This window comes from Mirounga leonina, unplaced genomic scaffold (assembly GCF_011800145.1).
Source record: "Mirounga leonina isolate KUSES-001 unplaced genomic scaffold, KU_Mleo_1.0 Mir_488, whole genome shotgun sequence".
In the NCBI taxonomy this organism is placed as follows: Eukaryota; Metazoa; Chordata; class Mammalia; order Carnivora; family Phocidae; genus Mirounga; species Mirounga leonina.
The window spans coordinates 9489897-9505615 of record NW_023270777.1 but is presented as its reverse complement, the minus strand read 5'-3'; the positions used below and the strand labels follow the sequence as shown (position 1 = coordinate 9505615).

General features: G+C 40.2%; 1 protein-coding gene across 10 annotated transcripts in view; it reads right to left on the bottom strand.

The window, feature by feature from the left end:
• The window catches only part of NCOR1 (nuclear receptor corepressor 1), a 159583-nt gene that overhangs the window by 120963 nt on the left and 22901 nt on the right, over window positions 1–15719 (bottom strand). For all 10 annotated transcript variants that reach the window (XM_034989667.1, XM_034989666.1, XM_034989664.1 and 7 more), the window contains one exon: window positions 6146–6270. In XM_034989667.1, the coding sequence (XP_034845558.1) occupies window positions 6146–6270 (125 nt within the window). The remainder of the gene's footprint in view (window positions 1–6145; window positions 6271–15719) is intronic.

The window sequence follows — 15719 nt, the reverse complement described above, 5'->3', positions numbered from 1 at the left end:
GTTCATCTTTAAACTCTAGCCCTTCTCATTTTCCGCCCTCCCTGGATCACATGTACCGATCTGGATCCTCCCCTGAGCATGTTAGATACATCTCCACCTGGATGTTTCACAGGAACCTCAAACTTAACTCATACCAAACTCAAGCTGTCTTTCCCTTGTTGCTCTTTTCTTGATCTCTATCCCGGTGTCACGGCAATCGAACCAACAGCCATCCGACAAGCTAGAAACCTAAGATTCATCCAGGTCTCCTCCCTCGCCTTTGCCAACTGCTATGACTTGGTGGCCTCACCTCCTGACTCCAACCTGTCTTGTCTCAAACTCCATTTCACTGCCCTACCTTAAGCCTGCTCTCTCTCTCTTTCAGGTCTCTCACATGTTCTCTCCACTTCTAGTCTATCCATCTCAAATTCATCCCCCACAGAGCAGCCAGAGGTCATCTATCAGAAACAAGCATCCAGCATTAGGCTAAAGCCCCAGCCCCTCAACACAACACTCAGAATCAGGGCCAATGCTGGCCTGCAAGAAAATTATGTGTGAAATGTCTATAAGCAAATGCAACGCACTGGTACACAGGGCCTGGCCAACTGCCCAAGCAGGATTTCAGCCCTCAGTTTTCCCCTCAACCTACAAAAGTTAACTTCCAAGTATTATATTTTACCTCTAGTGAATCTGCCTATGAGATTTACCGAAGCCAGAAGGTAGAATACACCCAGTGCTAGAGAAGAACACAAGGCTACCAGGACACAGGACAATTAAGACAAACACTGAGTATAGAAAGCTCTCTTTCCATCAAGAAATCAGGCTAAGGGCGCCTGTGGCAGTCAGTTAAGTGTCTGCCTTCGGCTCAGGTCATGGTCTCGGGGTCCTGGCATCAAGCCCATGTCAGGCTCCCCACTCAGCAAGGAGTCTGCTTCTCCCTGTCCCTCTGCCCCATCCCCCACTCATGTACGCACTCTCTCTCTTTCAAATAAATAAAATCTTTTAAAAAAAAGAAAGAAAAGAAAAAAATCAGGCTATTTCCCATTTCAGCTTGCATATCCTTTTTACAAGAACAAAGCTACTCATGGATAAATAAATGTATAATTTAACCATTTAAAATTTCAAAAACAAATATAATTTTATATTGAAGTCCTGGGGGAGTTAAGCATGAAAACTGCATTTTAAATGAACATATTGCCTTTTAAAAACTAAAACTAGTGGAAAGGTACTGCTACTCTGGAAACAGTCTAGTCATTTCTCCAATGGCAAACAAACAGAGAACTATCATATGATAAAGCAATTCTACTCGTAGGCATATTCTCAAGAGAAAGGAAAATCTATGGTCACATAAAAATGTGTGCATGAATGTTCCTAGCAGCATTATTCATAACAGTCAAAAAGTGAAAACTTGGGGGGCCTGGGTGGTTCAGTCGTTAAGCGTCTGCCTTCAGCTCAGGTCATGATCCCAAGGTCCTGGGATCGAGCCCACATAGGGCTCCCTGCTCGGCGGGAAGCCTGCTTCTCCCTTTCCCACCCCACCCCCCCACTTGTGTTCCCTCGCTCACTGTCTCTCTGTCAGAATAAATAAATAAAATCTTCAAAAAAAAAAAAAGTGAAAACTCAAGTATCTATCAATTGATGAATGGATAAATGAGGTATAAAAAAATCAGCTTTTCATACTAAAAAATCTCTATAGACTTTTAAACTTAGAAGTTCTTACATTTTACTGACTTCCATGACCTCTTAATATCATCTTTAAATATCTTTAAAACAAATTAAAGTTATTAATTGGGTTTTTACTATAATATACCTATACCCTATCATTTTAATTTAATTTTTTTTTTTTAAAGATTTTATTTGACAGAGAGAGAGACAGTGAGAGAGGGAACACAAGCAGGGGGAGTGGGAGAGGGAGAAGCAGGCTTCCCACAGAGCAGGGAGCCTGATGTGAGGCTCAATCCCAGGACCCTGGGATCATGACCTGAGACGAAGGCAGACGCTTAACGACTGAGCCACCCAGGCGCCCCTCATTTTAATTTTAAATTTTTGTTTTTTGCGAGAGAGAGAATGAGAGAGAGCACGAGAGGGAGGAGGGTCAGAGAGAGAAGCAGACTCCCTGCTGAGCAGGGACCCCGATGTGGGACTCGATCCCGGGACTCCAGGATCATGACCTGAGCCGAAGGCAGTCGCTTAACCAACTGAGCCACCCAGGCACCCTCATTTTAATTTTAAAGAAAAGATAACCCTCATTTAAGGGGAATATGTCATAAGGTCCATAGTTCTTCAAAACAGTGGTCCACAAAAATCATCTAGAATTACATCAACTGATTTTAGTTATGCCTAGCTATGGAAGGCTATTCTCTGAAACAAAATTTATTTCATCTAAATTTTCAAATTTACAAGCATGATTTGGCTTCTCTTGCTGCTCAAAGGAAAGCCAATTATCTGAATTTCAGTGAATCTTTTATAATATCTGAAACTACCTCAACCGTTCTGCATCTGTTCATCTAAATATCCAAATATTCTAATTATGTGGACTAATTTTTCTGAATCTAGAAAATGTGATTGATGATATTCACCCAGAAATGACTCATATTTTAAGAGCACAGTTTATAAAATGATATAGATTTGCTAACCAAAAAATGCCAGGAATACAGAACAAAACTAAGTAGCAAATCACCCCAAATCCACCACACAGAAACAATGCCAAAATTAGATGAATCCCATTCCCAGTCATCATTTGTATTCTTATATACAGATGAATGGATATATAGGCAAAAATAAAGCAACAAAAGAATCACATACAATATTTTTTTAAGTGAAGATTATTTGGTTTGTTTTTATTCAGCTATTAAGAGAAAAAATAAAATGAAGTAAAGCTTAAAAGAAGGAATTGCTGGAGTGCCTGGGTGGCTCAGTCAGTTAAGCATCTGCCTTCGGCTCAGGTCATGGTCCCAGGGTCCTGGGATCCAGTCCTACATCGGGCTCCCTGCTCAGCGGGAAGCCTGCTTCTCCCTCTCCCGCTCCCCCTGCTTGTGCTCTCTCTCTGTCAAATAAATCTTTAAAAAAAAGAAGGAATTGCTGTACTTCAGGCAAATGCTCCTTTACCACAAGAAATCTGTTCCTAAAAAATTACTGCTAAAGGGTAAGGGGAAAACTATGAAAAGCATTAGCTGGGAATTTTTTTATTAACCTAACAATTCCATTTTAGAGGCATACTCCAGGCGTACTCTTCAAGTGCATCTTTAACCAGTCTCCCAATACCCACATTACCTCTAGATCCTGTAGTTACATCACTTTCTACTTTCTCAAGATTTGCTATTGACGTTCAGTGATGGAACCATAGTTCATCTAGGTGTCTCACATAGACTTTTTACATACAGGAGTGTGTGGCTTTACTACAGTCCTTTCACCACGGCTTCCATTCTTTGGCAGGATTCCATCACCTAGAAACTCTTCAAGAAGTTTTAGATGACCAGTGCTTTCACGTCTAAAACTGTCTGCCTGTTGCTTTTATTCTTAAAATTAAGCGGCATATAATATTCTTAGATGTCAGTGTCGTTTTATAGCTACTGCTACACTATCTTCTAACACTGTAGTAGCTTGAAGCCAGACTCTTTCCTCCCTGTCAAGGATTTCCTTTGCTTCCTGGATTCCTGATTATTTTAGTTATCCTTGAACTTCAAGAACTGAACCAGGATCTGTCTTAGTGTTGATCATTCTGTGTAAGTGATCCCCGGAGCAAGGTATGCCCTATCCGTCTACAGAGTTCTTCCTTCACTTTACCAGGAAAAAAGCATTCTTTTTAAATTATGAATATTATTTCCTTTCCTTTACAGGTTCTCCACCTAGAAGCATACGTTCTTATGATATGTTGGATGATTTTAATTTACCTTCCATATTTACCAACTTCTAATTGCTTTAATTTCTATCCTTTTCTTCTGCATCCACTCTGATTATCTCTGGACTTTCTTGCACGACAAAGGTCTAACCTTAGCCATACCTGTTTTAGTCCTTGTTCTTACTTATTTTATATATCAAATTTATAATGGTGAGCTTGGGAGCACTGGAACGTCCAATCTTTCATTTTATCTAATTGGGTTGCCTTGTACCTTTTAAAGACTTTATTATTAATTTTAAGTTCTCCTGTAGCGCATAGCACTTAGGGGGCAAGTTCTTCAGTTTTCATCTTCTTACCCATAGGGGGCTTTGTTTTTGACACTCTGTATTGCTTTCTTTAATTTTCTTTTCCAGGCATATCTCTGCCATGTTCGTGGCATTATTACCCTACTGCTCAGGTACCACACATGTGCAGCCCTACCCAGATTTTCTCTGGTACAGAATGGTGGGGCGGGGTGGGGGTGGGGGGGGTCCTTTGCCTGGCATTTGTCTACAGATAGAGGACTGGGTTTGGCTTTCTATATTTTTCTACAGCCCGAGGGAACAGGGAAATGGGGCAAAGGAGGGGAAAACTTGGCTGGGGCTATGATAGCCTTTGTTGAGGATCCTGGTTTCCTCTACAAGCCAGACATGTAAACAGTCCTGAGGGCTTTGGCTCATCACTTTGGAAAAAAACACACCATGCCTGCCCTTTCCTGCAAGATGGCACAATGGGAATTCCCAAGCAAACAATTCACCACCACTAAACCTTCACCATGTACATTTTTCTCAAATTCGGGAGTATTTATGAGAAACCCTAGGATTTTACTGACCCTCTTTCTTTCTTCAACACTGCTTCTTTGAGAGTAGAAGTAGGAACTAGGAGGCCAAGTCATGCAAGATTCTTCTAAGTCCTCTCTTGAGTGCCACTTTTCCAAGTTTATGGCAGTGGCTATATGCCTCTCCTTCTTTTTTTTTTTTTTTTTAAAGATTTTATTTTTTATTTATTTATTCGACAGCAAGAGAGGGAACACAAGCGGGGGCGGGGAGTGGGAGAGGGAGAAGCAGGCTTCCCGTGGAGCAGAGAGCTAGATGCGGGGCTCGATCCCAGGACCCAGGGATCATGACCTGAGCCGAAGGCAGACGCTTAACCGACTGAGCCACTCAGGCACCCCAACCTTTCCTTCTTTATACAGGGTGATTTTTAGCCTTTCTGAAGAGCTATTTTTGTATATTTGCTAGATATTGTGGAGGAGGGTGATCTGAATTCTCTCCACAACCTTCACCAAGAAATGTATTTTATAATAATTTTAAACACAGCCAAATAATCTCAATCCTTTTATCATCTTCAAACCTAAATAGTAAACATATTTTTAAAATAGAAAATCAGGTTCTTTATAAAATTGCTGAAACAAGAAAGCCAGAAAGGAGATTTAATAAAAGCAGCTCAACATACTTTAGATTAAGAGCAAGGATGGGGTACGGAGAGAGCAGAGATGGTAAGGACACCGGGGAAAATGAATGTCTACCATGAACAGGGCCAACAAATACTCTCCTTTGAGGACGCTGCCATTACTACTCTCATTATTACAAGTGAGAAAACTAAAGTTTAAAGAATCTGAATCAGTAATTTCCAACTCTAGCTGCAAATGAAAATGACCTGGGAAACTCTAGACATACACGAATGCCTGGGCCCAATCCCAGGAACTGCTTTAATTCTTCTGAGACGGGGCTTGGGCATCAAGTTTAAAAACCAAGGTGGTTCTAGGGCGCCTGGGTGGCTCAGTTGGTTAAGCGACTGCCTTCGGCTCAGGTCATGATCCTGGAGTCCCGGATCGAGTCACGCATCGGGCTCCCTGCTCAGCAGGGAGTCTGCTTCTCCCTCTGACCCTCCCCCCGTCTCATGTGCTCTCTCGCTCTCTCTCAAATAAAAAAAAAAATAAAAAAAAATCTTTAAAAACCAAGGTGGTTCTAATATGCAGCCTAAATTAAGAAGAGCGGCTTATACACGCGACCAGGGCTACAAGCTGACCAGGACCGCAGCCTAGCTCTACCTCCCTTCCCACCACACAGCACCAACTGTGAACTCTGGAAACAAGTTCTAAAAGGGTTTTTTAACTATTATGAGAACTACTCCAAAAGATCAACATATAAACGATAAATGACCCATCATGGCTTGGTTATAAAATTCTTTAAAAAACCACATTAAACCCATTGGCACACTTGTGAAGTACACACACACTTGAGAGATTCCGTCCGAGACGGGAACACAAAAGAGCGCCATTACCTGTCCGGACCCGGGTGAAATTCTGAAAGCAGGGAGGGCCGTCTGCGAAGCTGCTGCTGCTGCAGGAGCTGTGATGCCTGGCTGACTTCGAGATGAGAAGAACGATAATCAGGGACTGCAAATTCCTAGTATTAAAAGAATCATAAATTACTTATTAGCCAAAAAGTGAAAAGTGCCATGAAAGTAAACCAAGTATAAATGCACAGAGGCAGTGATGGGCCACTAAGTATGGAAGGAAACAGCAATGATGATTTCCATCCTTCACTGATCTGATTCTTCCCCATCAACCTAAAATAATCAACATTTTAACTCCGTATCGTTCAAAAGAATTCAAAATGAAATTTGGTGTTCAGTCTATCATTGACTCATTCTCCTAATAACACGCATTACAGTAACTCCCGATCTATACTTTCAAGCAGTAAAATCTCAAACTCTTGTGTTCAATATGAAATCCTAAAAAGCAGTCCAAACTTAAATTCCAAAATGGGTGAGCTGGAAGGGCCACAGAAGCCACTGAGTTAAATCCATGTACATTTACAAATGAAAAGACAGAAGCCCAGAGACTCAACCTGCTAGTTAAAAGTAATAGTTTCTCCATCATTCCAGGAGGGGTGTTTTGTTTTTGTTTTTGTTTTTGTTTTTTTGTCAGACAGAGAGAGAGCGCACAAGCAGGGAGAGTTGCAAGCAGAGGGAGAAGGAGGTTCCCTGCTAAGCAAGGAGCCCGATGTGGGACTCAATCCCAGGACCCTGAGATCATGACCTGAGCTGAAGGCAGAGGCTTAACCGACTGAGCCACCCAGGCATCCCCAGGTGGATGTTTTTAATGTTTGTTTTCCTACTTTTGACTTTTTGTTGAAAAGACAAAAGCTTCTTTTCAAAAGAGACCTATTAATGCTAACAATCATAAACAGATACTTATACCTAAAACTGCCAAATAACATAGGAATTCTTCTCCTACATATATACACAAGGTAATTAAAAGCGTATGTCCACACACAAAACTTGGTACACAAATTTTCAAAGCAGTGTATTCACAATAGCCAAAAAGTAGAAAGAATCCAAATGCCCAGTGACTCATGATGGATAAATAAAATGTGGTGTATCTATACAGTGGGATGTTACTCAACCATATCAAGGAATGAAATATAGTACAACCCAGATGAACCTAGAAAACATAATGCTAACTAAAAATAGACATAAAAGGCCATATATTTGATGATTCCAGTTATATAAAATGTCTATAAGTAACAAATCAACAGAGACAGAAAGCAGATTAGTGGTTGCCAGGGAATGGAGGGAAGAGGGGAATTGGGATTAACTAGTATGAGGTATGAGTTTCATTTTGGGTGACAGAAAAGTTCTGGAAGGGGTGCCTGGGTGGCTCAGTTAAGCGTCTGCCTTTAGCTCAGGACATGATCCCAGGGTCCTGGGATCAAGCCCCTTCGTTGGGCTCCCTGCTCAACAGGGGAGTCTCCTTCTCCCTCTCCCTCGGCACCTGCTTGTGTGCTCTCTCTCTCTCGCTCACTCTGTCTCTCAAGTAAATAAAATCTTAAAAAAAAAAAAAGTTCTGGAATTAGATAATGGTAATGGATGCCCAACACTGTGAACATACTAAAAGCTATTATATTGGGGTGCCTGGGTGGCTCAGTCGTTAAGCATCTGCCTTCGGCTCAGGTCATGATCCCAGAGTCCTGGGATCGAGCCCCAAATCCGGGTCCCTGCTCTATGGGAAGCCTGCTTCTCCCTCTCCCACTCCCCCTGCTTGTGTTCCCTCTCTCGCTGTCTCTCTCTCTGTCAAATAAATAAATAAAATCTTTAAAAAATTAAAAATAAAAGCTATTATATTATACACTTTAAAATGGTGAGTTCTATATGAATTACATGTCAACAAAAAATTTTTTTTAATCATAAACATAAAACTGAGCAGTACAGACTGAAACATGGAATAGATAAGAGGTCCAGAGCCCTCTGCTATAAGCAGATAATAGTAAAACACAATTTTTACATAGTCTAAGAAAAAAGATACAAAGTTGGAAACATAATCAAGAAACACTAAACACTAAAGAAAAGTCAGAGCCACCTTTTTCTTAAGATTTTATTTATTTATTTGAGAGAGAGAGCATGAGCGGGGTCAGGGGGTGGCACAGAGGGAGAAGCAAGGCTCCCCACTAAGCAGGGAACCCAACACATGGGGCTTGATCCCAGGATTCTGGGATCATGACCTGAGCCGAAGGCAGACACTTAACCAACTGAGCCACCCAGGTGCCCGAAGTCAGAGCCACTTTAAAAAAAGCACCACAACTCACTCAAAATATAATTTACATCCAAAGAAATAGATAAAGGACTAAGCAAAAGTAAAAAAGACACAAAAGTATAAATGATATCCTCAAAAAAGGGACCAAATAGCAATCAAAGAAATTAAAAAGTTGATTGGTGAAATTAAGCAATAGAACAGAACAGGTGAAGAGCAAACAAAAGCAAAGACAGAACAGAACAGAGGCATTCTCTTGGGACACAGCAAAGTACACAGCTCTAGAAATTAGAGAAGAAAAGTTAAAAATGACAGCTAGAGTAAAAAGTCCCAACCTCCAATACCCAGAGATAAGAGGCAATATTCTAAGAAATAATAGAAAAACAGCATTTATCAGAAGTTAAAAAAGATAAAGTCCTTGGACTTAAAAGGGCCTAAGAGAAAAGCTGGGCATAGTTTAAAAATTAATCCATCATACTGGATGGACACAACAAAAATTTCAGACAAGCAAGGATAAAGAGAAAACTTGACTAGGTGTCATAAAAAACAGAAAATAGGTTTCCATTACAAAGTAATAAGGATCATAATAAAAAGTCTTCTCATCAGCAAAACTATACAGAAGGAAACAGGGGCGCCTGGGTGGCTCAGTCGTTAAGCGTCTGCCTTCGGCTCAGGTCATGATCCCAGGGTCCTGGGATTGAGCCCCACATCGGGCTCCTTGCTCAGCGGGAAGCCTGCTTCTCCCTCTCCCACTCCCCCTGCTTGTGTTCCCTCTCTTGGTGTCTCGCTCTGTCAAATAAATAAATAAACTCTTTAAAAAAAAAAAAAAAGGAAAGAGACAAATCACATATTCTAAGTTCAGAGAAAAACAACTTTGAACCCACAAATTCAATAACCAAACCATCTCAAATTTTAGGACTACAAACTTTTCTGAATTCAAGAACTCAGAAAATTTACCAACCACAGACTCTCTGAAAAACTCTCTAAAGGATGGATGTATCCAGCAAGACAAATTAAGAGTCAGGAGTGAAATAAAACCAATAGTGCACTGCAGGTTCCAGCTGTGAGCACATAACTGTCCAAAATTACATTCCCACAGTAGATGGCCAAATAATTGGGCAAAATATAGTTAACTATAACTATCTTCAGACACTGGAAAATGGGCCGCACAGGACTCAATCTCTGAGAAAAATCACACAAACTGGGTGAGTCCTACTGTACTGCAGGCTTTCTGCCTGGAGGCAATTTCCACATTGCATCCCTGGGAAGGGAATCCAAACAGTGCCCTGTAATCTTGTTCACTGAAGAAGCAATCATACTAGTCTGATAAAGCCATATGGATAGTATTTCTGGAGACTTTCTGAGAAGAGGGAATTACATAGAGAAAGATTTCCTGAAATGTGAATTTGGGTTCTCCTAGGTCTTTGGCTCAATTCCGATCTACAAATGCACAGGGGAGAGCACAGCCCAGTCCTAAATATCTCCGGTTGTTCTTAGAAAGAACAGTTTGGAGGAACTATAAAACAAACAATTCCCAGAGCTTACACAGGGTCAGAACTCATTCAAATTTCCTCCAGCCAGTGTGAAGAAACCTCAATGAATACATGAAATAATCACTAAATACCCCAGAAGAGACAAGTTTAGAAGTGGTGGACAAATAAGACTTAGAATAAAGACTACTCTAGATTTGCCCTTCAAGAGTTTAAAAATAAACCTCAGAAGTAATTTAACTGCCTACCAGAAGGAATCCAACTTTCTTTAAAGGAATACAACAAAAGGCAGTACTAAAATGTGTAAAATTCAGTGTTCATATTCCACTCAAAAAAGAAAAAAATCCAATGTCTGTAATAAAAAATTTTTTTAAGATTTTTTTAAAAAGTATTTATTTATTATAGGGAGAGAAACAGAGATCACGAGCGGAGGGGGGGAGGGGCACAAGGAGAAGCAGACTCCCTGCTGAGCAGGGAGCCCGATGCGGGGCTCAATCCTAGGACCCTGGGATCATGACCTGAGCTGAAGGCAGACACTTAGCCAACTGAGCCACCCAGGTGCCCTGTAATAAAAATTTCACTGGAGGGCGCCTGGGTGGCTCAGTCGTTAAGCGTCTGCCTTCGGCTCAGGTCATGATCCCAGGGGCCTGGGATCCAGCTCCGCATCGGGCTCCCTGCTCAGAGGGAAGCCTGCTTCTCCCTCTCCCACTCCCCCTGCTTGTGTTCCTGCTCTCACTGTCTCTGTCTCTGTCAAATAAATAAATAAAATCTTTAAAAAAAAATTTTTTTTTCCACTGGATAAAATTAACAATAGGTTGGAAACTGCAGAAGAAAAAAAACAGAAAAAATAAAATGAATAGAGGTCCAGTGACCAGCAGAATAATACGAAATGAGTAACTGATGTTTCAGAAAAACAAAACAAAACAAACAAAAAAAAAACCCAAAAAAACCTAGGGGGAGAGTAGACAGAAAAACATACCTGAAGAAATAATGGCTGAAATTATAAACCCACAGAAGCATGAAGTTCAGTGAATGCCTAAGACAATAACACATACATTCCAAAAGTATGGCAAAGGCACATCATAATCAGATTGCTGAAAACCAGTCATAAAGAAAGAAAACTTAAAAGTAACCAAAGAGGGGAAAAGATACTTATATATAAATAGAGATAAGAATGATCAAAGACGGGCGCCTGGGTGGCTCAGTTGGTTAAGCGACTGCCTTCGGCTCAGGTCATGATCCTGGAGTCCCTGGATCGAGTCCCGCATCGGGCTCCCTGCTCGGCAGGGAGTCTGCTTCTCCTTCTGTCCCTCATGATCTCTCTCTCTATCTCATTCTCTCTCTCAAATAAATAAAAATTTAAAAAAAAAAAAAAAAAGAATGATCAAAGACTTCTGGTCAGGGGCGCCTGGGTGGCTCAGTCGTTAAGCGTCCACCTTTGGCTCAGGTCATGATCCCAGGGTCCCGGGATCTAGTCTCCATCGGGCTCCCTGCTCAGCGGGAAGCCTGCTTCTCCCTCTCCCACTCCCCCTGCCTGTGTTCCCTCTCTCACTGTATCTCTGTCAAATAGATTTAAAAAAAAAATCTTTAAAAAAAAAAAAAGTCTTCTGGGGCGCCTGGGTGGCTCAGTCAGCTAAGCGCCTGCCTTCGGCTCAGGTCATGATTCCAGGGTTCTGGGATCAAGCCCCACATCGGGCTCCCTGCTCAGCGGGAAGCCTGCTTCTCCCTCTCCCACTCCCCCTGCCTGTGTTCCCTCTCTAGCTGTCTCTCTCTCTCTCTCTGTCAAATAAATAAAATCTTTAAAAAAAAAAAAGTCTTCTGGTCAGAAACCATACAAGCCAGAATACAACAAACAGCAGCTTTTAAAGTGCTGAAAGAAAATAACTGTAAGCTTAGAATTTTGTATCAAGTAAAATTATTCTTTAATAATCAAGCTGGGGGGGGGGGAAATCAAGGTGAGGAACGCCTGGGTGGCTAGGTCATTAAGCGTCTGCCTTCAGCTCAGGTCATGATCCTGGTGTTCCGGGATCGAGTCCTGCATCAGGCTCCCTGCTCAGCAGTGAGTCTGCTTCTCCCTCTGACCCTCCCCTGCTCTCATGCTCTCTCTCTCATTCTCTCTCAAATAAAGAAATAAAATCTTTTTAAAAAAAATCAAGGGGCGCCTGGGTGGCTCAGTTGGTTAAGCGACTGCCTTCAGCTCAGGTCATGATCCTGGAGTCCTGGGATCGAGTTCCGCATCAGGCTCCCTGCTCAGCGGGGAGTCTGCTTCTCCCTCTGACCCTCCTCCCTCTCATGCTCTCTGTCTCTCATTCTCTCTCTCTCAAATAAATCTTTAAAAAAAAAAAATCAAGCTGAAATAAACTTTTTCATATAAATAAAAGCTGAAAGTATACTGCCAAAAGACCTGCACTAAGAGAAACGATGTTCTTCAGGCAAAAAGAAAATAGTATCAAAAGGAAGCCTGAATATACACAAAGCAGTGAAAGATTCCAGAAATGTTATATATGTGGGCAATTAGAGAAGGAACAAAATAATAAGGAGCAGAAATCAATAAAATAGAAAAAAATAGTGAAAATGGATGAAACCAAAGTTAGTTATTCTCAGAAAAGAATCAATTAAATTGATAAACTTCTCGGCTAGACTAATAAAGAAAAAAAGGAAGGGAAAACACTTATTATCAACCTGAGGAATGATATCACAACAGATCTCAAAGACACTGAGAAGATAAAGGGAATAGTATGACAACTTATATAATATAGTGAACAAAACTTACCCAAAGTGACTCAAGAAAAAAAATGAAGAATCTGAATTATAAAGAAATTGAATTCATAATTTAAATTCTTCACACAAAGAAAATTCTAGGCCCTGATGACTTCACTGAAAAATTCTATCAAACTTCTAAGGAAGAAAAAACACTAATCCTACACAAACTCTTTAAGAAAATACAGGAGGAAGGAACACCTCTCAAGCTAACAACATTCTTTTTTTTTAATTGAAGCACAATCAGTATACAATGTTATATTAGTTTCAAGTGTACAACATATTGATTTGACAAATCTAGACATTACTCAGTGCTTCCTATGACAAGTGAGTCATCAGCTGCTAACAACATTCCTAACGGTCAAAGACTGAATGCCCTCTTCTTAAGGAGAGAAATAAGTCAGGGCGCCTGGGTGGCTCAGTCGTTAAGCATCTGCCTTCACCTCAGGTCATGATCCCAGGGTCCTGGGATCAAGCCCCGCACTGGGCTCCCTGCTCGGCGGGAAGCCTGCTTCTCCTTCTCCCACTCCCCCTGCTTGTGTCCCCTGCTGCTTGTGTTCCCTCTCTCGCTGTGTCTCTCTGTGTCAAATAAAGAAATAAAATCTTTAAAAAAAAAAAAAGAGAGAAATAAGTCAAGGGTGTCTACCTACTCTAACCTCCTCAACATTTTACTAACAATTAAAGCCATTACAATAAGGAAGAAAAGAGAAAAGATATCCAGTTTGGAAAGGTACAGGCAAAACTATCTTTATTCTCAGATTACAGGATCATCTAAATAGAAAATCTTGTGGAATCTATAAAAAAGCAACCAAAAGTAACAAGTAAGGTTGCAGGATACAAGATGAATAGACTTAGTAGCAATGAACTGAAAACTGAAATTCGAAAAGCAATACATTTACAATTGCATCAAAAATATGAAATATTGGGGCACCTGGGTGGCTCAGTCAGTTAAGTGTCTGCCTTCGGCTCAGGTCATGATCTCGGGGTCCTGGGATAGAGCCCTGCGTCGGGCTCCCTGCTCAGGAGGAAGTCTGCTTCTCTCTCTCCCTCTGGCCCTCCTCCCCGCTTGCTCTCAAATAAATAAAATCTTTTAAAAATATATGAAATGTTTAGGAACAAATGTGACAAAATATGTACATGACCTGTGCACTAAAAACTACAAAACATTATTGAGAAAAATCAATGAACACCAAAATAAATGGAGTTATACCATGTTCATGGACCAGAAAAATTAAAGTTGTTATGTTAAGACGTCAATTCTCTCCCAAATTTATCTCTAGACTCAATACAAATCCAATCAAAATCCCAGCAAGGGGCACCTGGGTGGCGCAGTCAATTAAGCATCTGACTCTTGGTTTCAGCTCAGGTTGTAATCTCAGGGTCATGAGATTGAGCCCTGTATCGGGCTCTGCGCTGAGCATAGAGTCTGCTTATGAATCTCTCTCCATCTCCCTCTGCCCCTTTCCCCCGCCCCAAATAAATAAATCTTAAAAAAACAAAAAAGGCAAGCTTTTTTGTAGAAATTGACAAGCTGATTCGAAAATGTATATACAAATGTTAACAACTAGAATATCAAAACAGCAATTCAGAAAAGAAGCACACTACTCAATTTCAACTTATTATAAAGCTGTAATAATCAAGACAGGGTGAAGTTCTTTACTAAAAACTACATGTTTGTTTACACGGAAAACCACATAGATGGGAGGTGAAGATACACGAAATACATCAATAGAACAGTATAGAGAAACAGACTTGCACATATATGGTCAACTGATTTTCAGTGAAAAATTGCCAAAGCAATTCAGTGGGGAAAGAAGAATCTTTTTAACAAATGGTTTCTAGAACTATTGGAAAACTGTATGCAAAGCAATAACCTCAATCATTACCTCACATCACAAACAAAATTTAATTCAAAATAGGTGATAGATATAAATGTAAAACCTAGAATTATAAAACTTAGAGAAGAAAACATAGAAGAAAGTCTTAGTGACCTGGAGTTTGGCAAAAACTTCTTAAATATGCACAAAAAGCAAGAAATATAAAAGACAAACATTAATAAACTGGACTTGATAAAAATTAAAAACAGATGCTCTCCAACAATACAATTAAGAAAATAAGGCAATACTTCTTTATATAATTAGATAAAACAAACACATAGGTACATGCTTTCTAAATAATTTTTATTTATAATAGCCAAAAACTGGAATAGGTAACTAGATAAGTTGTGGTATATCCATACCCAGCAATAAAAAGAAATTAATTACTAAGATGCACCAGAACATGAATAAATCTCAAAGATATTATCGGAAGCAAAAGAAGCCACAAATAAAAGAGTTCATATAAAACTCAAAGCAAGTACAATATGGTAAGACAAAAAGCAGGACAGTGGTTTCCTGGGAGCTGAGGTTTGTGGAAAGTAGGGGAGGAGGACTGACCTGGACGGAGTACAAGGGATGGGGTGCTAGAAATACTCTACATCTTCATTTTGGTGGTGGTTTTATGAGTGTATGAACTGTCAGAATGTACACATATAATAAAATTTTATTATATATAAACTAAAAAAGTAAATTTAAAAAAAGGAAAAACAAAGACGCAACAATAATCTAGAAAATTAATATTCAGACAAAGAACATGGGTAGAGAGAGGACAACGCAACCAAAATCCAACACCCAATTATGATAAAAATTCTCAATCTAGCAATAGAAAGCAACTTCTTTAACCGAAAAAGGGCAGCTACAAAAACATTCAACTAACACACTTAATATTGAAAAGTGAATGCTTCCCAAAATAGGAACAAGGTAACAATGTCCATTCTCACTCCATAATCATGACCACACTCAAAGGAGTCTTTGGTAGTACTGAATAATATTTTGCTGGTGAATTTGCTTTCTTTTTCTCTGAGATGACCATTTTATCCTCCTCTTCCCTTTTTTCTTCAAACCTCTTACACTCCTGTCCCTAGCTCGCTGAGCTAATAATTTCACCTCATGTTTTTTCACAAGGTAAATCAGCAAACAAACTCTTTCATCTTCCTGCCATCAACCTCTCAAGAAGGTATAGGCCCTATCCTGGC